This window comes from Crocodylus siamensis, chromosome 2 (assembly GCF_052110815.1).
Source record: "Crocodylus siamensis isolate JL-2025a chromosome 2, ASM5211081v1, whole genome shotgun sequence".
In the NCBI taxonomy this organism is placed as follows: domain Eukaryota; kingdom Metazoa; phylum Chordata; order Crocodylia; family Crocodylidae; genus Crocodylus; species Crocodylus siamensis.
In genome coordinates, this window is record NC_143396.1 from 38,049,793 (window position 1) to 38,074,095 (window position 24,303).

The 24,303-nt window shown below is 42.0% G+C and overlaps 1 protein-coding gene across 1 annotated transcript in view; it reads right to left on the reverse strand.

Annotated features, from left to right (window-relative positions):
- The window catches only part of SEPSECS (Sep (O-phosphoserine) tRNA:Sec (selenocysteine) tRNA synthase), a 53,886-nt gene that overhangs the window by 21,502 nt on the left and 8,081 nt on the right, over positions 1-24,303 (reverse strand). The window contains exons 3-8 of the mRNA XM_090035715.1: positions 23,774-23,892; positions 23,521-23,679; positions 17,822-17,975; positions 11,955-12,057; positions 8,698-8,827; positions 8,480-8,571 (exon numbers count right to left, since the gene is read on the reverse strand). Of these exons, the coding sequence (XP_089891841.1) occupies positions 8,480-8,571; positions 8,698-8,827; positions 11,955-12,057; positions 17,822-17,975; positions 23,521-23,679; positions 23,774-23,892 (757 nt within the window). The remainder of the gene's footprint in view (positions 1-8,479; positions 8,572-8,697; positions 8,828-11,954; positions 12,058-17,821; positions 17,976-23,520; positions 23,680-23,773; positions 23,893-24,303) is intronic.

The window sequence follows — 24,303 nt, forward strand, 5'->3', positions numbered from 1 at the left end:
CCCGTGGGCCCTGGGGACCCGTGGGCCCAGAGGCAGCTCGTGCCAGAGCTCCCATTTGGTCCCGACCTACCACAAGCTGTGGAGCCCAAGGGTACCAGGCAGCCCTGCTGCAGCAGCTCCGTGTGGGTCCTGGAGGTACATGGACTCCAGGCGGCTGCAGCAGGAAGGCAAAGGGTGGGGGCACACCCACCCACAACCTCTATCTAGGGCTCTGAGCAGCTGGCTGGCAGTGCTGGGGGTTTGGGGAAGGTGGCACTGGGCCGCAGCAGGGCTGCCTGGCATCCTCGTGCCTGGGGCAGGCTGGGACTGTCTCGGACCCACTGAGCAAATGAACAGGAAAGTTCAGGCCCAGGTCAGGGCCACTGCTGGAGCAGCTGCTTCCAGCCTGGGTTGCCCATGGCCTCTGTGGCAAGGGTCGGGTAAGGCTACTGCCGCTGGGGCCAGACTCTGGTGGGGGGCGCACCCTGGGCCCAGGGCAGCTTCACAGAGATCCTGCTCCCGCTCACACACCCACAGCCCCCCACATCTTCACAAATTCCCCCCACAGTACCATACTAAGTACCATAAAACATACCTGCATAATTGAGTTTTTCTGCGCATAATTTTGAGTTTTTAGCTATGCAATTAAAACTGCAATCAACTGTGACTAATTTTTTTAACTGAGCAAATAATCGTGATCAAATTTTTAATAATTTGACAGCCCTAGTATTTACCCATAGGTAAGTAAGGTCAGTCATTTCACAAGAGAAAGAGAAATACTTTCTCAGCTAAGTCTAGTGCAGTGACTCTCAGCTGGGGCCTTGACAGACCCTTTCAAGGGTGCCACAGTGTCAGCATTGCTGCTCCCACTACTTTGGCCAAGTGAAACTGCCCCATGTGCCTCTGTCTTCAGGACAGGTGCACAAGGCTGGTGAGGAGTACCTGGTGCTCTTGCCTGCATTAGATTTTGCTCCTCTCCCTTCCCTGTTTCACTTCCACACCCTTGCTGGCTTGCAGTTTGTGAACAGGGAATTCAGGCAACAGCAGGGGGACTCTTTAGTGTAAGGCACAGACACATTCAGCTTCTGCAAAACCTGTATTTCCTACTTTCAAATTGCCAGCCAATAGGGAAGGGGAGCAGAGTGGAGCAGGAAAGGTATGGGAGAAAAACCTAACACAGGTAGGAGCGCCTGGAAACAGAAGTGTGCACTGCAATTTCACCTGGCAGCAGTGGTAGCCTGGAGATAAAGTAAACTGAGACTTTACAGTGGCTCTTATCTGGGTTCTACACAATCCCAGTCAGTTATGGAGAAGTGCCTTGAGTGTAAAAGGTTGAGAACCACTGGATAGAACACACTCCCGGGGATGAACCTCCCCTAAGTCTCTCCTGTTGAAATTTTTCCACTTTGTATAATAATTATTGGTTAGACCACAGAAAGATTGCTTTTCCAGCTAGAGATTACGGCATGCACCTTAGATGAAACACACCTGAGTTCAAGTCCCTGTATCAAATCAGAATAGGCATTCAAACCTGGGTCACACATCCGAGCAAAGCGCTCTGACTCCTGGACTCTTGGGTAAAATGGAAAAACCCTACCACACAGAAGCACTATTTTGTCCAAGGCCCAAATGATACGCTCTGAAAACAGCCACTGGACTAGGCCCCAGAGGCAAGAGAGATGATCTTAGACACAGAGCATTTCAGGAGAGGAATCAAGACCCAAATAGTTGTGAGCCTGCCCACTAGCAATTAAGTTCTTCAGACACTTACAGAGCTAGGTGGCAACCAAGCAGAGGTTCAGAGGATCTCTACTGTGCCTGTGTATTGGACAGTCCTTGGTGGTTCAAACCATTTCTGTCAGTGCCATTATAATGCAAAAGGAGATACTTGGATCTTGTTGTCTTTTCTAGATGCTCCAATAAGTACCAAGTTAAATGATTTTATTTAATGTACATTTGGTTTACTTCAAATATTAAGTGATCAATAGCAGTGAGACAACATTAAAAAAAAACCAAGAAATAACATTTCTGCCACAAAATTTAGAAAAATTTCTAGAATTCAAGTTTTCAATTTGAAATATTTCCATGGGGATTTACACCAAAAGTCAGGATAAGTACATACAAAAAAAAAGTTCTCTCAGTTTTCCTATGAGAAACTGTTTGACTGAAAATGTTCTTCCTTGCGCAACTTCTCTGTTACTTCATCCAGGGGTATAACTAGGATAGGGTGAGGGAGGCACCAGACCTAGGTGCCAATCTGGAGTGGGTACCAGAACGGCAGCTCCTAGGGAGCCAGCCCCAGTAGCCACAGTTAGGCAAGGTGCTTGGAACCAGCCCCAGCCCTGACAAGGCAGCATGAAGGGAGGCATCCCCTGCAGCATCAGCTGCTGTCAGTTAAAACCCTCCCATGCTTGACCCCAGTCCCTAGTTTCTCCCTCCCTGCACTACTCTCAGGTGCTTAGCATAACAGCCCACCCCCTACATCTCTGCTCAAGGCTGAGAACAATCACTATCTATGCCTCTGATTCCATCTATAAAACAGGCACAATCATACTTATCTGCTAACTTTAAGAGCCTGCTTAATTAAAGGATAGTGCTATATACCAAACTACTAACACCAATAAGTGGCAGAGTTCAGATCACAATTAAACATCATCTCCTGACTCACAGTCAAACACACCTTTCCTCAACCCAAAGAAGGAGGAGGAGGAATGGTGCTATTACTGGGTAGCCATTGTCCTGTTCAGAATTCTAGCTCTATGTCTAGCCTAAAGAGAGCTACTGGTGCTTAGGAACATGCTCAATACACATGACGAAATGAGAGATTTTAGTAGAGCACTTACTCCCATGTACAAATGGGGATTTTCAGGGGCTCATTGCCCAGGTTTATCTATTTTCGTAGTCAGAGCAAATAGCATCTCTAACTTCAGTTCTACTCCCCTAACAAATATCCAGCTCCTGCTTCACCCCATGCTAGTTTTGCCAAGAAACCATTGAGGAAAAAAAGATACATTTTCAAAACCTCTCACCTTAGCTTACTCTCTGAAAGCAGCACATAAGACTGCATACTTCCTGCTCAAGAGCATAGTCCATGAAGAGTCAACATTAAACCTGTTCCTGTTTATGTTTATCCTGGGTCTCTTCCCCAAGGACACTCAGAGGAGACTCCCTAGTGCACACAGTGCCCTCTACTATTGATAAAGGACGTGGCCTTTACTGTAGAAGTCTCAAAACAGGTACAGAGTGACCTGGAGAGATGGAGACACATCTTGGAAAAGCACAGTCTATGCATTGCAGGGAAGAAACAGAGCACGTTGTAGCCATTCTGAAGAAATTTCAACACACCTGTGGCACTGGACAGCCATAAAGTACCATGTTTGAGTATCTGGGGTCTTGTGTGAGAAAATGGAGAGAGAGAGATAAATAATTAGTAGCGCAAGGAATAAGACCTGGATGAAAGGGAGGGGAGTAAGTGGAGTGGTCCATGATGGGAAACTATCAATTCATTTGAGAGAAAAAAATCTACAAAACAGAGATAGCAACAGTGCTGCTGTATGGAATTAGAGTGTTAGACAACTAGGAAACAACGTCATTGTCCACAATAAGGATGATGAAGTTAATTTATGGAGTTAACAAGTCATGGCACGTAAGAAAGGAAACAGTGCAGCAACAGTTCTCATTCGGCAGATACAGCTTGAGCATGTAGCCAGCTTGAGCATGTAGCCAGAAATCTAACGAGTATATGGGAAAAAATTCCAGCCAAGACTTAGGGGCAGGAAAAGGGGAAGACCCATGAAGATACGGTGCAAGCACAGTAACACGACCTAAGAATATAAGATGCTTTGAGAAGAGACAGCAGTGAACAGAAGCTTGTGGAGAATGCTAAAGCCCCCCACACCGGGGGGGGTGGGGGGGAGTGGGGGGGAGTGGGGGGGCAGGAAGACAACAGCATTCTAAAAAAAGGTTTAGCTGCTTTTTGTAACTTTTATTTATTTTTATTTCTGTATAACTGCTGCGCGGCACTCACATTTATGTAACCTTGAAGTCTTGACTGTTAATCAAAATGAGCGCTTTGTACTTTTCTCCGCTGGCATTAAGCTACACATGCACATTTTGTAAATTTCATTTCTTATCTAGAAGTGTTATTTCTGCAGAAACGAAACTTATGTAGAAAGTCTGCCTAGCAATTACTGTGTAAAAGAAACTATCCTATCCCTGTATGCTTAGCTTATATCATAGTTAGTGTCATAGAGGCAGTCCAACCAACATCTATAAAGAGGCAAAGAAGCAGGAAACAGCAGAGACGACAACTGGAAAACTCTGTAGGCCTGATCACCCTGCAGACCGGTTCTCAGCCTCCCCGCCTGGGCGTATCCCAGCGAAAACAAAGGCCTCGAAAACCCAACAATCGACAACGACTCACCGTGTTACAGTTTTGTATTCAATATCCCATTTATGAGCTGTTGACCAGTTCTGGGACTTAAGGAGCAGGCAGCCGCACCTAGCATTAGACTAGTTCTAGTGTTGGAACGCAAGGGCTGGCTCTGAAACCCCGTGAACCAACAGACCCCCATTGTATCCAGCATACTGTAACTGAAGAAACATCGGAGACTCCACTTCTCGACTGCCTCTCATTGTAGCTTAGACAGCATACCTACGCTCCCTGTACTTGTATTTACTGCAACTTCATTCCAGCCGGCCTCCCCTCTTATTCGTAAGAGGGTGAAGCCAGGTGAGTGAATAAAACCTTTTGTTTTACCTTATATCTACTCTGTAATAACTTCTACTGCTAACATCCCATCTAAATGAGCCGTTAACCAGTTCTGGGACTTAAGGAGCTGGCAGCCGCACCTACAATTGGACTAGTTCCAGTGTTGGAACGCAAGGGCTGGCTCCAGAACCTCGTGAACCAACGGACATCCTATAGACTTATTACAAAGAAAACTAACAACTTACTCTAAGTTGTCTACTTGTGCCAACTCGGTGAACCTCGAGGGCGGCTATAAAGCTACCTCCAATCCCGCCCCACAAGCCGCGCACTCGCCTGCTCCGCAAAGCCCGCGGCTCCCCAAGTGGTGCCGGAACCGCTAGCCCGGCATTCCGCCACACTTTTATAGAAATTATAAAAAAATTCAGCCTGTGATAGATATAAAACAAACAAACAAACAAAATCAGTCCAAGGGCTCTGGACACATTGTATTTGTTGTGCTTTTGCCTGTGACAAAAAACTTGTAGCAATATGTTATAGTACTAAAAAAAGGACCAAACCAGCTGCAAAATGGTAGATCTACAGCAAAAAGTTGCTGTTTAAAACAGCAACTTGTCACAGAAAGGTTTTCTGCAACAAATTTAATATGTGCACAGGTATTCTCATTTCCCAGTAACCCACAGTGCTCTGCTGTTGCTGCTCCTTCCAAGGCCTATTCAGCATGCAACAATAGCTGATGGGGCAAACTTGTCACTTGACCCATCATCCGTTGCTTACTGACAAGCCAGACAGGCTCATGGACAGGTTCCCCTGGGGGTGGAGGGAACTACTGCCCCATGACTGGAAAGCAAACCTTTATGGCAACTTCACTGCACTTCAGTCAGATCAGGGGGGTCTGCACAAGTGCACACAGCAGAACAATTTATTTCTGCAGTGCCACAACCTTTGTGCTACAAAAATAACATACATCAGCAGCTTAAATGACTGAACTTTAATTAAAGGTGTAGACAATTGAATACGGGGACCTGTAATGGAACTCATCAGGCACACTGCATTTTTCACTACAATTCATAGCTCAGAGCAAGGGACTTGAGAAAAGTTACTATATTTCCCTGAATCCAAGATGATCCTGAATTTAAAACCCCATTAATTAGAATCCAGACATGGAAAAAATAGAAATTCATTATAATCTTCCATTTTTTAAATCTAATTTCTAGATAACCGTCTTAAATTTGTCCCTCACCTGCTACAGCAGGGCAAGCAGCAAAAGGACAGCGGGAGGGTGGGGGGGCAGGGGAGTCAAGTAGCCTGACACCTGACGTTTACCAGCTGTCCCCTCCCCCTACTTGACCTCTGGCTTCCTGGCCCCAGCATCTGACCCCCCTGCAGTGTCTGTGCCCCCTGCTGCCAGCCCCCCACCACTTGCGTCCCTTCCACCTGCCCCCTCCTGGTGTCATCCTGTCTGCTTGTCCCTCCCCTTGCCATTTGCCCCTACACTAGCCTGCTCCTTCCCAAGGTGCCTGCTCTTGTCCCCCGCCTCCACTTGCCACCCCTGCTGTCTGCCCCTTGCACTGCCTCCCCTCCAACTAACCAAACTCTCTGCCTTCCCCCAAGGCTGACTCCCACCCTGAAGCCCCTTCTTCCTACTTGTACTTGAACCTAAGATGAGGGACCTTCCCCCCATGTTGATTAGGGAAAAAACCTTATCTTGGATTCAAGTAATATGATAATACTAGCAAATAACCCATCAAAAATGATGGGAGGTGGGCAGCATGGAGGGAGCCTACCATTCAGTCCCGCGCCCCCCACTCTACTGCCACGCTTGTCCAGCCCCGACCCTGTTCTCCCCCAGTGGTCTGGTTCCAGGCCCACTCCCCACCTTCCCCCCCTCCTCCCGCTTTGGAGCTGGGTCCACTGCCCCCCCTCCCCCCACCGCTTCGACTGCTCTCTCCCCCGGCTCCAGAGCTGGGCCCACTCCTCCCAGCTTCAACCCTGTCACTTTGGGGCTGGGGCTGCTCCCTCCACCCTCACCTCCCCACCACGGCAGGCATGACCCCACTCCCCCACACTCTTGCGCCACCACTGCTGCCTCCTCCCCGTCCCCTCTCTGTCTCATGGTGGAGTCGGGGGTGGGGACTCATGTCTGCCTCCCCTGCCCCACCGTTTTAGGGCCAGGCCCGCTCCCCTCACTGCTTGGGGGCTGGGTCTGGAGCCAGGCCCACTCCCCCCCACCACTTCCAGCTTGGAGCTGGGGCAACTTCCCCCGCCCCTACTCTGGGACCAGGCCCACTCTTCTGCCATGGCAGGGGAACCCCCCCCACCATGGTGGGGCTGATGCCATTCCTCCCCCCCCATCCCATTCCAATCTCCCTTCACCTGCTGCGGCTGATCCCACCCCCCCGCCATGGCAGGGCCAATCCCATGCCCCACCGCAGCCTCCCCTACTGACCCCTTTACCTCTCCCCACATCCCTATCACCTTGGCAGTGCTCCTTCACGCCACTGCCTGCAATGCTCTTGGAGCGCTCTGACTGGCTGCTGAGACAGCTAATCAGAGTGCAAATAAAACATTACGGACAGACAGATTAAGGCTTTTATATATATAGAATTGATGCTGACATTTAGATTGAAAGAATATATGTTAACAGAAGTAATATATATAGTAATTAGACTACATAGTGACAGAGGTTATACCAATAATAACTATATTTATTATTTATGTTCACTCTCTGAATAATCACAAAGACTGCTTACAGATGTAACCCCCACAAAATGGTGCTTTACTTTAAACTCTGCACATCTCTGTGCTAAACCCAGTAGACATGCCCAGGAGAGGCATCAGGTTAGTTCTACCTGGTTTGCCCAACATCTGTATAGATCAAGTGCTTTAGTAGGGCTTTTTTGACCTTTTATCTAATAGCCGATTGAATCAGCTATTAGATAAAAGCGCCAAAAAGCCCCACTGAAGTGCCTGATCTACACAGATGCTGCAGAGCAGGTCAAACTAACATGCTGCTTCACTTGGTAAAGCGGGGGGGAGGGTGGAGTTTCATATCTGTTAGTAGCCAAACTTACCACAATTTTTTTCATATAGTTAGCCATACTGTGTATCAGCATGCTTGTCTATATAATGGTCACTGATGTCAGAAGAAATTATATTTGAACAGAATTCCTACATACAACTGACACTGATTTGCTACACCCATCTTGCATGTGTAAATAGTAATGAACAAGACTTATCACACTTCATCCCACTACAAAATTAAACAACAAACAGAGACAGACATTCCCTGCAAATCCTCACAACTTTCTTTATTAGGTCATCACAGCTGGCAGGTTGCAAAAACCCTATCACAGCTACAGGGTTATATTTGCCCAGTCTGCTGGTACTTCTGATAATCTAACTGAAAGCTTAACCATTAATGTTCCCATTAACTGTTTTCAAACTGTTTCATAACTGTCGTCTACAAGCTCCCATATGCACTGCTGAATAAGTCAAATGGCCTGGACAAAATGGATCCATGTTCACATATTTTTAAAGTAAAAAAATCCATCTGAATTTTGCATTCTTCAAATCTTCAATTGCAAAGATCTACTGTAAAGCCAATTTTAAAATAATCACATATTCAGTTCCCGAAGTGCAATAATACAGTATAGAGCATGAAATCAATTTTCTGGTTCCGACATACTGTAAATAGGCAAATTACTCGTATTCATTTGGAAATGTTGTTAGGTCAAAAACTCATTATAACATTTACAATGTAAAATAAGTGCTCTATACCACAAAGCTTACCTTTCTTTGTTTTAGTAGCTGTCGGTAGCCATTTGCACCTAGTGATAGTAGAGTAATAAAGACATCTAAGGAAGGAGATGCTGATGCTCTTCCTAAAATAATGATATACAGAAATACAGATTATCTTCATAAAAAAGATATTCAGATATGAAGGGAAACTGAATTGCAAGTTGTTTATATTTATTTTGAAAAGATTAATTGACTTGTAAATGATTTACCTGGATACATTTTACTGATCTCCTTTATGAAGGAATCATTGAAGCCAGCAATGATAGCTCCACCTACTGGAACCATGAAATTTTTGTCCAGGCTCTGGATGAAAGCATCTATTCTACCTACTCGAGCACCCTAAAAACAACAGGTACAGGTTGGGAATTAGCATCTGACAGCATCACGTACTTCATTGTATTTAAAAACAATGAGAAACAATTAGTTCCTAAAATCAGATAAAAACAGCTAAAACAAAATTAAAAATCATTACATCTTCTTTTCTAAACTGTGTGCTAGAAAAAAAAAATCACACACTATTACAATTCACTATTTGTCTGCATTGCTCCTTTGTAACTTCCCATCTTTCAACCAATAAAAACACTGGTGTAAAGTTCAGCGTGAAGGTAAAATTTTACGGACTTTAGTACATTTTGAAAGAATTGTACAGGGGTTTTAATCGTAATTGTGTAAACCCCAATGAAGTCAGTAACCCAAAATGTATCCAATAAAGTCTAAACCTAGAAATATATTTCAAATGAAAATGGTTATTGCATGACTAATCAGAAAAGGACACTTCTCACTGCACGTTTACTTCTCTATATAAATAAATACATAAATATATAATTGCCATTAAAAACAGTGGGGTTATAAGAGCGAGCTGAAAAAAACTCTTCCTTAATTTCAGCTAGTGCTATATCATATAAGACTGCCCAGTATCAGCATCCGAGTAACTCTACCACTTCAAGTGGGCTGAAGTCTTCTCCTACCCTAGGAAAGAAAATGACATCATACCTAGCACACAATATGTAAACTTTAGAAAAACCTGATATATGAAGAACAACCCATGAGAATTTTTAAATCAACTAAGTTAGCTGCAACATGAAAACAGTAGAAAATACTGAAGCAATATAAATGATCCTAGTATCTATGATAAGAAAAATAAACAAAACAGAATGACTGAATATACATTTTAACAACTATTCTGGGGTGAGGGGTGGTGTCGTTTTGGTGGGGAGATGAATATCAGAAGTTTATCAGATGGATTTAGTTGATAACAAGAGAAAAATGTAGTATTTGAAAGCACAATGAAAAAAACAGACCTTTTTCTTCCCCTTCATAACCAGAGTTTTTCCTTCTACTAACCCTCTGATTAGGTTTTTGTTCCATCCACCCAGGAACTTATTTCTGTAATCCTCATAATATCCAAGCACTATTTAGGCTCTATTACAGCTGAGTATTTTGCACCACAAAATCTAAACATATCGCCCCATCATGTATATGGTATATCCATCACCTCTCCGTGGTGAAGTGCAGCGTCTTAATATCCCAGGTATCTTCAGGATGACTGAGAATCTCTAAACTATTTCTACCATTGTTAGGATGACCATATAACCCCATTTTTGCTGAGTTATAGATGTATAACTCAGTCAGCTGAAAGTGAAGTTTGGAGGCAGTTGAGTATGCCAGAAAGCAGTGGTGCTAAGGGAGCAGACTGCTGGGGGCTGCTGGAGGTTGTCCCATTTTGACACTCAGGGAAATAGAGTAACTGTATCCTTTGTTCTCCATGACACTTGAAAATGCTGCTGCTGTTACTATGGCACTTATATGGTTCCAAATATACCTTAATAGTCATTTTTTCCTAGGTATTGCAATTTCTATTGAAAAAATTTTTTTTTTTGTTGACACCACTTAAAATAATCACTTCACTAAAACATTTTTTACATGATAGAAAGCATCTAGGAACAAGTCAAAAACAACTGCATGGATATATGTAATTGTGCTATTCAGTGTTTTATAGTAACAATGTTATTATAAATTATTTTTTTCCATTAGTAGGAAGGTAGGAAATTAAACTGTTCTTAAAATTTTTATCATAAGGAGTTTGGTCTGTAGAAATGTTAATTAACTGTAGGACGATATCATCCTACAGCAGGGGTGGGCAATTATTTCGGGCAGAAGGCCATTTACTGAGTTTTGGCAAACCATTGAGGGCCACATGACAGGCAACTGGGGCAGATAAATATTCATTTTCTAAATTTTTTAGGGGCCACGCAGGCTGCATAGAATGGCCTGGCAGGCCACATGTAGCCCGTGGGTCACATTTTGCCCACCCCCGAGCTATTGCAAAATCCCCTTCTATGTACCAAACAAAATACTTTATGAACAATTATATTTCACAAAACCTTCACAGGTGTGAAAAAAAATACACTAAGTTATAAAATAGTATGTATTTTTTAACCCTCACATCCTGAGTGTTTTATTGAATGTTTCCATTAAAACATGTTTTTAAAACATGCTGTTAAGTAAAAAGAAAATAGAACTTAATTATTTTAGTAACAAGAAGCCAGCAACCTAAAAATAAAAAGGGCAAAACTGGTTTTAGATACTAGATCCACTCAATATGTATGTGTTATTTTATATTATTTTCCTATTTTAAAAAGGAAGCATTTATAAATAACATTTTTCCAATATGCTTTCCATGAGAAAAATACTGACACAAAATGAGAAAACATTAGAAATGGTAAAACAGAAAGTGCTGTCAGATCTGCAATATATAACTGAATTACAAATAATTTTACATAGAAAAAGGGTTAGAAATAGGTAAATAGGCCACATGTTACTTAGTAGTCTAAAGAAAGGAACAGCAAGAGACTAAGTTTTTCTTCCTCACTTTTCCTCTTCCAACATTCCTCTGTTCACCTTATTTTCCCCATGGTGAATTACCATGTGTTTTACTAATCATCTAATAATTTTTGCACAGCTTAAAACATGTTGCATGTTTTTATATATTTAATATAAAATTTCAGATGATTTGTGGGAATTTTTTTCTTCCTGTTCTTTTAATATTACTGTGTACATTTCTGATTTTGCCCTATTTGCTCATAGGACTTGGGGAATGCTGCTTGATGCTCAATAACCATTGAGATCTAGAAGTGGGGGAGCCCATATCACACTTCTTTTTAGACTAAAACGAGTTTTTCCTTGTGGAAAGCTGGCTGGAGCCCTGTTCTAAACAGGGACAAGGGTGTTCAGTCTGGCTGACTGAGTCAGTAGGAGAAAGAAGCTGACTCAAAGCATACTTGGTTTTGAACCAGGTGAGATAGCAGTAATTGCATGGGATTAGCCACGGATCTTCGAAGACATCAGACAAAAGTTCCAAGCATTGTATGTTTTGTGTTTCTGTGTGACCACAATCAGACATTAATATAAATACATCTTCAAAAAAATTCCACAACATACTTAGTTTGAAATACATGCTTTGTACCTGCTGGATGAGATGCATACATTTTGAAGACTGAACTCCATATGCATTGTTGACAATATGGGGAATGTCATAATTAGCACAAATCACAGCAAGTTCTTCCAGTCTACAAACAAAATTGTAATTTAAAGAAACACTTATGAGCACAGTAAAGTTATGTCAGGTCATTAAAAACTACTTTTTACAAAAGGTTCAAAATGAGGGCAAGCAGGGAAGGGAAAACTTTTTCAGGTACGATAATAGGGTCGTAGCTGTGACCCCACTGTTTAACTCAATTGTACAGCTATATTTTCTTTGTTTATACCTCTTGTGCTGAGCCAAAATTTTTCGTGATTGACTTCAGTCCAGAAGAACATTTGGCAAATAGCCAGAATAAACTTCCCCCATTTCATCTGGGCTCAATGATTTTTTTAAAATAATCATAAAATAGCCTTTTTACACTCAGCCCAAAAATGAATTGGCTGAAATTTCAAAGCTGGTTAGGGGATTAAATGCCTCGAGACTAGAAATAGCACAGGATAAGAAGCCTTTCACCTTCAAGTTGTCTGTTCAAGCCAAGTCACCTGAGCAGTTATCATCATTTACTGATGATTTAGTACCTTAAGTCTAAGATACTGGAAGTCGCAGTACAAATCCTGCCAACCTTATCTCAGAACCCAACAACACTCTTAACATCAAGTGGCACCTTGTATTCTAAGCAGCAGCCAAGGACTTGATTAGCATGGAATTAATATATTCTTAATGTCAGAAGTGATCCATCAAGAAGAAAGGTGAGGTGCTACACCAGAACTATGAAGAGGATCATGCAGTATTGATGCTCATACTGAACTTACATTGTAGGAAAATCTACAATATCCTTCTGGTATCACCATGGGAAATGAACTAGGCCATGAATCAAAGTTTTTTGGTTCTTTGTGCATCAACAAATTTTAATTTATAATTGGCTTATTGGCTGTGGCAGCAATCCCTGGAGGTCATGGATGATTACACCCATGTGGGAGTGGGAATTGGTCTATATACAAATGTAAATTAAGAATGCATGTTTTGGAACCTGATGAATGCTTTATACAGTTTTGAAACAAACTGTCAAAAACTCAGAGATGCACATAAATAAATGCATATTGAGATGAGTTAAATGTAAGTCAGTTGCAACCATAGGATCAGAGGGTTATGTTTAAAGACAATTAAAAAAAGCATGCATTTAGTGACCAATTGAACTGCTTGCCTCAATAGGGATGTCTGCCTGAATTGGGCTTGCAGGGTGAAAATACAATGCTAATTTGAATATATTTGATTCCATGTGATTTTTAAAGTTATATGAATTTGGTCTTAGTTAGGATAGTGCTTACATTGTTGACCACTTAGTACTTGCCCAAGTCTTCCTTAAGTATTCTCTGACATTTCACTTCTACTTTACTAGTAACTAGCAGTTTTTTACCCATTATGTTTAACTGAACCCTGTATTCTTCTTAGCCTTCCCTTTGTCAAGAAACCAGAATTTTAAGTCACTGGCCAAAATCTTTGCTTCCATACTTTTACCTATGCCCTATGAGTAGCCAACTACTTCAAAATTCCTTGTTAGAACTGATTTCAGGCAAATAAAGATAGCCACACCAGCCCCAGTGCTATATCCAGGCTCTACCTGGACGGATTCCCAGGCCCCAGTTAAGGCGGTCTGGAACCTATAAGGATTTGTATAGGTACAGTGGTCTGTTCTGAAGAAGTTATTGCAAGTATTTGTTAACTTCCATACTGATGACTGTGAAAGCTTGGCCAGACCTACACATGCAATTTAAATTACTAAATTATAACAACAGTGCATCTTGCACAAAAATGCAAGACTGTGAGTGGGACCATGTGAAATGAAGCAATCCCAATTAATTTAATTTCCTGTGCAAATGTACCCAATGTTTTATTATGCTAAACCATTCATAAATAACTGTATATCCCTATGTGCCTATATCCTCCTTGTTGACACATCCTTCCTTGATTAAGGCATATTTCTCACAACAGGCTTTCAATGTTTATTTGGGGTTCTGGAAATGTCTCCATAGACCATCACCGGTTCAGACTATTTTGGGTTCTGCCCCACTATTAAAACAACTACTGAAAATAGTATCAATACCCCAAGGTATCCCATTCAGTTAATCAACAGCCATCCTAGTTGATTGAAGTGTAACCTCTGGACTGATCAAAAGCTTGCACAAACAAGTTTCACAACTGGGCGACCCAAAATAGGATCCAAATAGCAATTGTAATATGATGGTCCCACTCTAGCTGCTTTGTTTGGACTTTAATTGACCAATTATCAAGAAGGAATGCTTTGAGAAGCTATACAATTGAACAGTATAAGAACAAAACAGAGTTGCTAGCAAAAATTGCACTCCTGGAGAGGTAGAGGGATCACTGCAGTAGCTGATTACTCTCCAGGACAGATCCACACCCAGGGAAGGCTGCAAAGACTGAAACCACTTCCTGCCTGCATTCATGAGAGACACTGTTACAGCAAGCATATACTAGAAATTTTGTGATAGCTCATTTATTGAATATTGGGAAGGAGTCTTTTTCTGTCATTTAGTTTTACAGCTCATTTGTGATATAGTTATTAAAGGCTTTCTGTCATTAATTGAACAAGGTGTTGTGTCAATCCTTAACTGCATTAGGTTCAAATCCCATTTTTGACTGCAACAATATTCTTAGTGTGTTCTTGACAACAACTATCCTGCTATGCTTCTATTCTTCTAAAATCCCTTGATTTCCACCAACCTACATATTTTTCTTAAATTAATTAAAAATATCATCTTTGAAAGTGTAAAGTAGTTTACACAGATGTTCTTATACTTCTACACAGTTGGGAGATTCTGTTAAAGAACTATTTTCACACATTCCAACAATACATACCCTTAACTCTGACCCACAAGACATAAGAAACCTTTCAGGAAACATCACTCTGTTTATAAATGTACTTTGTGGACCAAAGTAAAAGATGTTATTGTAATATTGATATTCTGATATGCTACACCAAACATACTGGTCAGGCTTGCTCCTCAACTTCTGTAGAAGTCCTGAGGAAAACAGGCTCCTGTCCTGTGGACTCCTTTGGTGTGCAAGAAGAGGAGAATCTGCTAAGTTGAAGTTTAGGACAGATATGACAGAGAATGCTCATTTTGCCCTTCTAAGCTCTAGAAAGAAGAAGCTTCTGGAAATGTGTAAGATAGAAGCATTGTTTTTCTTACAAAAAAGATCAAATGTAAAATTAGGATAATGTCTGTAAGATTGTGTCTAGAAATAATTGATGCGTAACAGGTTGGGGAAAAAAAATTGACAATTTCTAAAGGAAAAAAAGGAACTGTATGCTTGGGGACCAACCCTGTGCTCCCTGCTAGTCCTCAAGCTGGCACCCCAGGGAAGCCTGGAGCTCCTCTGGCTACTACAGGGCCAGAGCAGGGTAAGAGTAGCCCTGTACCAGGTTGCTCCCAACACAAAGCACGTGTAGATGTGCTCCCAGAGAAGGCTTACTGCATTTAATTGTGTGTGAATGTGCTCAGTGTGCCATTCTTCAGGTCTGAGAAAGAAACAGACCCAGGCTAAGCTAAACAACAGAAAAATAAATCTGGTTTGTATTTAACTCCATGTTAAAAAAATGTTACCACAGTAAGAACAGATAGTCAGTTTAAAACAAAAGGAAGTCGTAGGGAAGCTCACATGCTACATCAGGCCCTGGCCCCTTATGTCCTTTTGTGGTTTTATAACAACTTCCATCTTTAAAAATATGTTCCTTTCCCTGTCGATCTGTCAAAGCCCTCCACAAAAAAAGGGGGAAACTTCCGTAAATATTCAGGAGAAACAGTAGAAATGACTATGCACAAAGAGCTAGTAAGTTCACAAAATTAAAAATGGAAGATTTTCTCTAAACCTCTCTCACCTCTAGCCATGTTGGGGGTTACTCATAACAGCAACTTGTGTAATAATATTTATAGGAGCATGCAAAGTATTTATCCTTTTACAAAATACCTTTTAAAAATAAAGCTTAAATCTCAAATAGCACGTACATTTCTAAATTTTAAAAAATGTCCTTCAGACGATAACTAACCAGGGCATTAAAGCAAATGTAAGATGTTTACAAATAGAGATATAAATAAGTATCCTTCAGGGATACTGTATAGAATTTATTTTCCTTTTAAGATGATGAACGTTACGGCCTTCAATAGTTGACTATATCCATTTAATAAAAAGTTTTTTTTCAAATAGCCTTGTATCTGTGATATGCCCTACTACAATATCTAATATTTAAGTTCATATGCACAAAGGATTGATAACCACTACGTAAAAAAAAAAAAAAGAACAGAAGAAGGCAGATGAATCAAAGATAAATTTGAACTGGTTCTAAAACAGACTATTTTCATTCTGATATTTTTGATTCAGCCTAGCCAATAAATTCAGCTTCAAGCAATGTCATAGCAGTCCAAAAGAATTATTGGTACTGTTTTTCACTTTCTTTCTACCAACAGGTATAAGTGTATTTTAAGCCAGTAAATCAACAATTCTTTCAGATAATTTTTAGGATAGCAGAGACTAATGCAAGATAACAGTGAAAAATATTTCTCACTAGTCTCTTCAGATTTTTTAACTTTTAGGAGATCATGTTTCTTTTCTGGATTTTAAAACATTCAATTAACTATTTCAAGTATGAAAGCAATTAATAACAAAAATGATATATAAAATATGCAATAAAAAGTTTAACTGGTAAGACTGCTCAATCTTTGTATGATTGTACAGTGACTTTTAAATTGGAGTTATAGAACTATTATTTCAAAATCTAAACACAACCTTATTAAAAGCCTGCTGTTTAAAAAAGACGTACACTTGCAAAAACACCTGATTGCATTCAGAGAAGTAGGCTATGGGGACAACTTTAAATATATTCATGCTGAAGATCTGACACAACAAATCAAGCACTTTTAGCCACTGGTAGCCCCAATTCTTGCTTCCAGAAGAGGGGATCTTAAATATTTTTATAATGTGGACTACATTTTATTACAGTGCCAAAAGACCAGCTCATTTCTCATTTTTCTTTCAGCTGAAGACTGAACAACAGTCCAGTTGCTTACATAGAAATGTAATAGCAGGAAAGAATGCAGTGCATTTGAAGCCTCTTCTAATGTGATTTAACAACTGATGTTAAGAACCAGCAGCATGTGACTACCCATCAAGTACTCAAACCAAGGGAAGCTACACCAATACAAGTCATGTTTTATACCAGGGCAGTAGTTACACTGGAGACTTGTTGCACAGTAGTTACATTAGCAGATTTGAACTGCTGTTAAAAACAAATGAAGTAAAAGAAAAAGATCATGTTAGAAGGCTGAGGCAAGAATTTTTGTGGGTGGTATCTTTGATTGGACCAACTTCTCTCCCAACCACACAGTTGGGCCAATCAAAGATCCCACAAAAATCTTTGCCTCACATACTTCCTGGACCTTCACAGCTACAATACCATTTCAACCCTACCTCAGTATAGAAGAATTTCTTTAAAACCTTGACCTCTGTGTTTTTCGAATTCTTATGTTGCACAGACTAGGACTACTAAGGCCTCACATTAGAAGAATTTATCAGAGAACTAAAGGAGACAACAGCAGAGACAACTGTAATTAAGGAAATGTGACATCTAACTGTAATTAAGAAAATGTGACATCCATGGAAGACTGTTACTATCTATCTTTTCCCCATCCTCTGAAATTTAAGAAGGAAGCTTTCATTGTGATGACCATTTTGCTCCATTAACTATTAGTAGTAACTAAAGCAATTTTAGGAATTAATCTGATTGTGCAGGTTAATAACACCATGGACAACATCAGAGAATTACATACCTGTCAGGTACCCTTGGGGCAAAGCAGGAAGTTGTAGAATGAACACAAAGGACATTTTCAGCCCCAAGCTCCTGGATTTTAGCTTCCACACCCTGGAGGTCTGTGCGCAGCTCATCATTTTCTAATACATTCTCTATCACCACAGGCTCAAAACCTAACCCCACCAACAGAACCAAGACATTACTGTTTAGGAAGCAATAGTTTTTATCTGTTTATATCTTCAGATTAGATCCAGGTTGCACGTTTCTGATTTCCAGATTTTTTAAAAATTATTCACTTATTGCTAAAACAAAGGCTCGGGACATGATTCATAAACAATTTTGTCTTATGTTGACCATATAGTTGATAACTTCTCTGGCTCACACTGAAGATCTTGAACCTTAGGCAAAATCCAGCCCTCTTTGCAAGGTGGGCAGCAACTGTGAATCAGCAACTGCGAATCAGCAACTGCTTCAATGAGATTTCCAATACTGGTAAGCAGATTAATCCTTTTACCCTTTCTGATTTTATTTTTAAATGTTCAGGAGCCTAGAAGGAGAAGAAATAAAAATGACCCCCTTGCAAGATTCCAAACTGATGGAGTAGTGATGGTAACTAACTCCTTAAAAAAACACAACAGTGTTAACTAAATGTTAAAGTTGTAACTCGATGTTCCCCATAATTTTATTTTTACTTATTTATAACTCTCTTCAAAATGCTAATCAGAGGCTGAACATTTCCACATGTGCAGGAAGGGAAGTTTTATTTTTGGAAGTCTGAGTGAATTTGCTAACTCATTTTAACCCAATTTAAGTCAAGTGCTTATGAAGACAATCATATTTTAGAAATGTTCTTAAAGACTAGTTTACACACAAACTAAAAAAAAGAAGTTGAACTATATAACTGTACACTTCATGTGGTTATTACCTGCAAAAGAACACAGTAATGGGACAGGCCCTGGGGTGGCCATGGCATCCCCTAGGGCTACCCTAATCCTGCCCACACTTCCAGTCCTCTACGTCAGTGTTTTCCAACTATTTCCAACCCAAAGAACACTTATTAAAAAAATTCTGCAGCACACCTGTTAAGGCATTCCCCATCCCCATATTCATAAGCTCATTGCTACAGCAAAATTCCACGGCACAGCCATTCAGAGACTCGCAAACTGCGCATCCCCCACAGCCAACACGTGCAGTAGATGAATTTCCTTCTGCTCGGCTGGTTCTCAGTCTCCCCCACAGCCAACACATATGCAAGTCTTCTGTGAATACCTCATTGATGTGGCTTACTTGTTAGTGCTAGCCAGCTGGAGAATTTTTTTTCTCATTATTCCAAAATTCTCGCAGCACACTGGTTGAAAAGCACTGCTCCATATAAACCCACCCCACACCCTGATATCTCATCTTGCCTGTCAAGACCTGATGTTCCTTTGTTAGTGATTAGGAGAGTGCCCTTAAGTCCTGGAGTGTTCTCACTGTCCCCTACAACCAAACCAATCCTTCTAGGTCCCTGGGTCTTCAGCTCCCTAACCCCACACTACTTCATTCCCTGTCAGCGTCTTGCTTTACCTCTGCTGACTGGTGCCCAGCTGGCACTGCGAGCCAGTGCTCACCACCTATGGCCCAAATGGCATATACTGAAGCCTTGGAGCTTTTAAATGTGGCCTACTCCATCCCTATAGCCACACCCATGTTTCACAGAGGTTATTCCGTTCACAGTTTAGCTCTATTGTAGAGGCCTCAGCCCTCTTGGATTTAGCCTCCCTTTTCTTCAGCTGTAGGTTTTCAAACCTGCCCCACTGATTCAGGCCCAGCTCTCTCAGCCTCAGCCCACTCTGGGTATCTGGTCTCCAGGCCCTTCAACCTGTCTTATGTGGGGTCTCAGCTCCTTCTGGCATCCCTGACCCAGAGTAAGACTGCTCTCAGTTCTGCCTCCTCCTGATGTGTTAAGGCAGGGGTTGTCAACCAGGGGTATGCAGCAGCACTTCTGTTTTGTCACTGGCATGTCTGGTTTTACCAGCACATGCAGGAGACCCCTCACCTCCCGCTCATCGACTGGCCGCCGGGGGTACCTCAACCAAAAAGGGTTGAAAAGCCTTGTGTTAGGGTTTCTGTCCCACACAGCCCACTGGGTTCCCAGACCCTTGAAGGGATCTATGCTGGATGCCCCTGGAGCACCCTTGTGGCCTCCACACCATACAGCCATATGCATGTCTCTGGTTTAAAACTAGAAAATTTAAAAAGCAACCAAAAACCCCACCAAGCAGCTGCTTCAAATTCAAAATTGGTCCCTTCATCCCAGTCATCATACCACTGCCAAACCACTGTCTCATTCTGTGGCTCCCTCTGCCCTGGGTGTACCCGCTAGGGCCTGCAGACCTTTCTCCCCATCAGTCTAAGCTGACAGAACCTCCCATCTCAGTAGGGGTCCAGGCACTAGGATCTCAGATTTATATCCCCTGGGCTCCTCCCCCTTCCGATCAGGTGTGCTTTTGATTGGCCGCAGGTGTGTCCCCTCACCTTAATGGGCAACTTACTGCATCAGCTGCAGTGTTCCCTTGCTGCCTTCCCTCCTGCAGCTAACCTCTGCTCAAGTATCTGGGGTTTTTTATGCTGCAGTCTCTCCCATAAAGTAACAGGAGCCCCTGGCTCCCTGTTACAAACATATACCAGATTAGTTAAAATATTTTTAATGTGAGGTTAACTAGATACATTGGTTCCATATCAGAATACCACTGATATAAGGAAAATTGACAGTACTGGCAATTGGCTTTTTTTGGGCTGATGTGGCTGATAATTTCGCCAATAAATGCCCTGTGCATGCGCACAGCCACAAAGCAGCCACAGGTAGCCAGGAGCGCAGCCCAGCAGCATGGAGAGCAGCTGGGTCTGGCTGGTAAGTCTGTTGTGAGAGAAGCAGGGAGGTGAGGGGGCACAGATGGAGGCCCCTGCAGTGAGGGAGAGAGTGGGAGTGGGGCTGAGGCAGGGGCAGGTGCTGCATATCTGGGGCAGGGCGCAGGATGGAGTTGCAAGTGGCTTGACTGGGGGTGCACGGGGCGAGGGTGGTCCCCTCCTAGCACTGCTGTCGCCCGCCCTGAGCACAGCCCAGCCCCCTGCCAGGAAGAGCCCAGTGCTGCACCGGTCCCAGCCTGCAGCAGCAACCCGCCCTCGCCAGGGGTACATACCCCTATGCCTCCCAGGGTGTGTGCAGCAGTGGAAGCTGCTCCCCCTCTACAGCTCCGCCACTTGTGGCTCTGTCCCGCACCCCGCCACAGCTGTGCAGCACCTGCCTCTGCCCCACTCCCTCCCTTACCACAGGGGCCTCGATCTGCCCCGCCCCACGCCCCTTTCCCTCCCCACTCACTCCTTCCCCCACAACACACTTACCAGCTGGATGTTGCTCTCCAAGCTGCCCAGCTGCATATTGGTAACTGAATTGGTATCGGCTAATAAGGCTTGTTAAAAATCAGCCACTGGTATCAGCCCCAAAAATCTCTATTGGCGCTCCCCTAATTTTAATTCATTTAAGTAGCTTAAATCTGCTTCTGTACATTTGTTTTTATTTTATAGCTGACCACTATCTGAGCCGCTACAGAGCAGATGCTGATATTTAAAATCTATACAGTTACTAAAAAGCACGATTATGTACATTAACTATGTAAGGGCTGTGTGATAAGACAGCTATTATTAAATTGTAATGTTTTAAAATCACAGCTTTACTATTTGCAATATGCTCTACTTGTGTACAGTGTATCTGATAAGTAAAGCTGGTAAACTATTTGCCCTGCTTTTAAACCTCTTTCTGTTGTCTGTTAAATAAACAAAGAGAAAATTCATCACAATTTTCTGTACTTTTTGTCCTTGGAGGTTGTGCCTAGTGGCAGTAATACTAGAGCAAAACCACCCAGCCTGGTGCACCTGTACAACTACCCACTGTCAAGAGAATTGGTGACCACCAGTAGCTGCTGCTGCATGGCACTCTAATCATGGGGCCTTTGTCTGCCACTAAGACCTGGCAGCATTGGAGGCCTTCCTTTTCTGCAAGGACATGGAGCCACTTTTTGCTGCTCTCAGCACCTTCTTTGGCATCCTGGCCTCGGACTACTCCAAGACTCTGTACATCTTCTCTATACCATACTGAGCAGCCAAGGGGAGTATGATCTGCCTGGCCAATTTCTTGCTGAGCCAGGCCAAGATGGCAACTTGAAAAGCCACAGAAACAGGTTTTCAGGGCCCAGCTCTGATATCGCCCTTCAACTCTTCCACTTCCTGGCCTAGGCACATGTCAGATTTGAATTTGGACAATTCGCCTTGTGACAAAATGTGGACCATTTTGTGTAGCACTGGGCCATCAAGGGTACACTCTGCGGGGTGGAAGACAGACAACTAGTCTGGAGGGCATAGGGAAAGGGGGTTTCAATCTCCAGTGACAGTGTTTTTTACTGCTGACAAGCATTTCATGCTCAGGCCCAGAGATGACTGTATAACGTTGCACTTCTACCATTTGTTGTTAATATTTGTATAATAAAGTTTTAAAAAGTCAACAAAGACTTTCCATCATTTTTTTTGCTGAACGGTACTCAGCAAATAAAATGAGTAAAATAATTTGAACAACTACCCTCAAGAGTAACTTTCTCTTATAGATGACAGTCATATGATCTTCTTAGAATATCTCTTTTTGTAGCATTTGTACTCCATCTTTTATGAATTTTTATTTCCCGTCTCCCTAGCTCCTATTTCTGGCAGTTTAGTTTGCACATTAATTTCCATATCTGTAAAGTCTTTTCTATGGATTCCCATCAGGCCTAATTCTCCCTGCAGTGTAGTCAATGAGTAAAATTAAACTACTGTGTGGGTGCTTCCAGATCCACTCTTGAAATCATTGGAGAGGTGCCAGATTGGCTGGATGAAACACAGGCACACCCTCATACCCCCAGGAAAGTCACGGGATGGCATGAGCCATACGTGTTTCTCCTTCTCAGTCCAACCTTGTCCTTGTCCTTCAAGATTGACATACAGGGATCAAATTCTGATACAGGCCACCAGCTAAACTTGAACCACACAACTCGAAGTGAAATAACTTACGACTCTTGACTGGCTTTTGGTCTGTGATCTAGGAGTAAAAATGGCCACATCTAATTGTGAAATCCTACCTGTCCAATACTGGCAGCTTTTTTTTTTCCCCTTGGAAGTCTATAATTCCTTTGATGATTTTGTGACATCAACCTCGTTTAAATTTTCAGAGTTCTGAACAGATCATTCAAGACTCCCCTTAGGCCAGGGGCAGGCAATTATTTTAGGCAGAGGGCCGCTTACTGGGTTTTGGCAAGCCATCGGGGGCCGCATGACAGGCAGCCAGGGACAGATAAATATTAATTTTCTAAATTTTTTAGAAGCCCCATGGGCTGGATGGAATAGCCTGCTGGTTTGCATGCTGCCTGCGGGCCATATTTTGTCCACCCCTGCCTTAGGCTCTTCCTCTCCAATATAAAATTAGCAAGCTTAACTTGTCCTCAAGTATATACACTTTGCTTCTCTACACATTCATAGTATCTTCTGATGATTACTATGATTAAACATCTCTGCTTTTTATTTCTATTTGTTTATCTGACTGTTGCTGGAGAACACGTGTACAAATCCAGGACCACTATTAATAGGAAGGTATAAACATGCACAGTATGCATGCAGATTCTGTATTACATGGTCAGTTTATCCCCTTACCTGCAGTTATCATAGATTTAAAGCAAGATTTCTGGTCTATACGTGGCCAAATAATATATTTTGCTTTTGGTTTCTTGTGCCGTAGTGTTAAGAAACAAAGGGTTAGACTCATGCCGGTTGCCATGGGAACCACAAAACAACTGGTCACTGTCCGGACACCTGCACATAAGAAGTAAACTAGAGATTAATTAGAAGCATTTTCTAATTGACACAGGCACCTACAAAAGAGAAGTGTTATTGGTTTCACACCTACCAGCCAGCTTTATAATGTCCAGAACTATCAAATTAGTAAGTTTGTTCACAAGGCTAGAACCTGCTGCTTTAGGCTGGACAGCAGAAATATCACCTGACCTTCCGATTCCATGGATCAACCTGAACAAAAGAGATTGAAAACATACATCAAGAACAGTCAAAGTCCTAAAGCAATATTTCCTGATAATCATATTAGGAAAATAACTTATCCAATGCAATACCAAAATCAGACAATGGTCCAGTTGGTCTAATAAAAGGTATCATTTTGGAACCAAGAGTTCTAGTTTTTTGTAAAATCAGACAATGAACTTCATTATAATAGTCTGTACAACATTAAACATAAGACTGGCTATTGTACTCAATTCTGAACAGAAAATCATCAAAAAAGTCTTGTTAAGCACACTAAATAAATAGAAGGCCTATAGAAGGCACTGGTTTAGTGACAGGCAGATTTACTTAAGAAAGCTCTATGATATTTCTCAGATTAACTGTAGACGCTTCCATATTTTATGCACTCAGCAGTAATCCTTT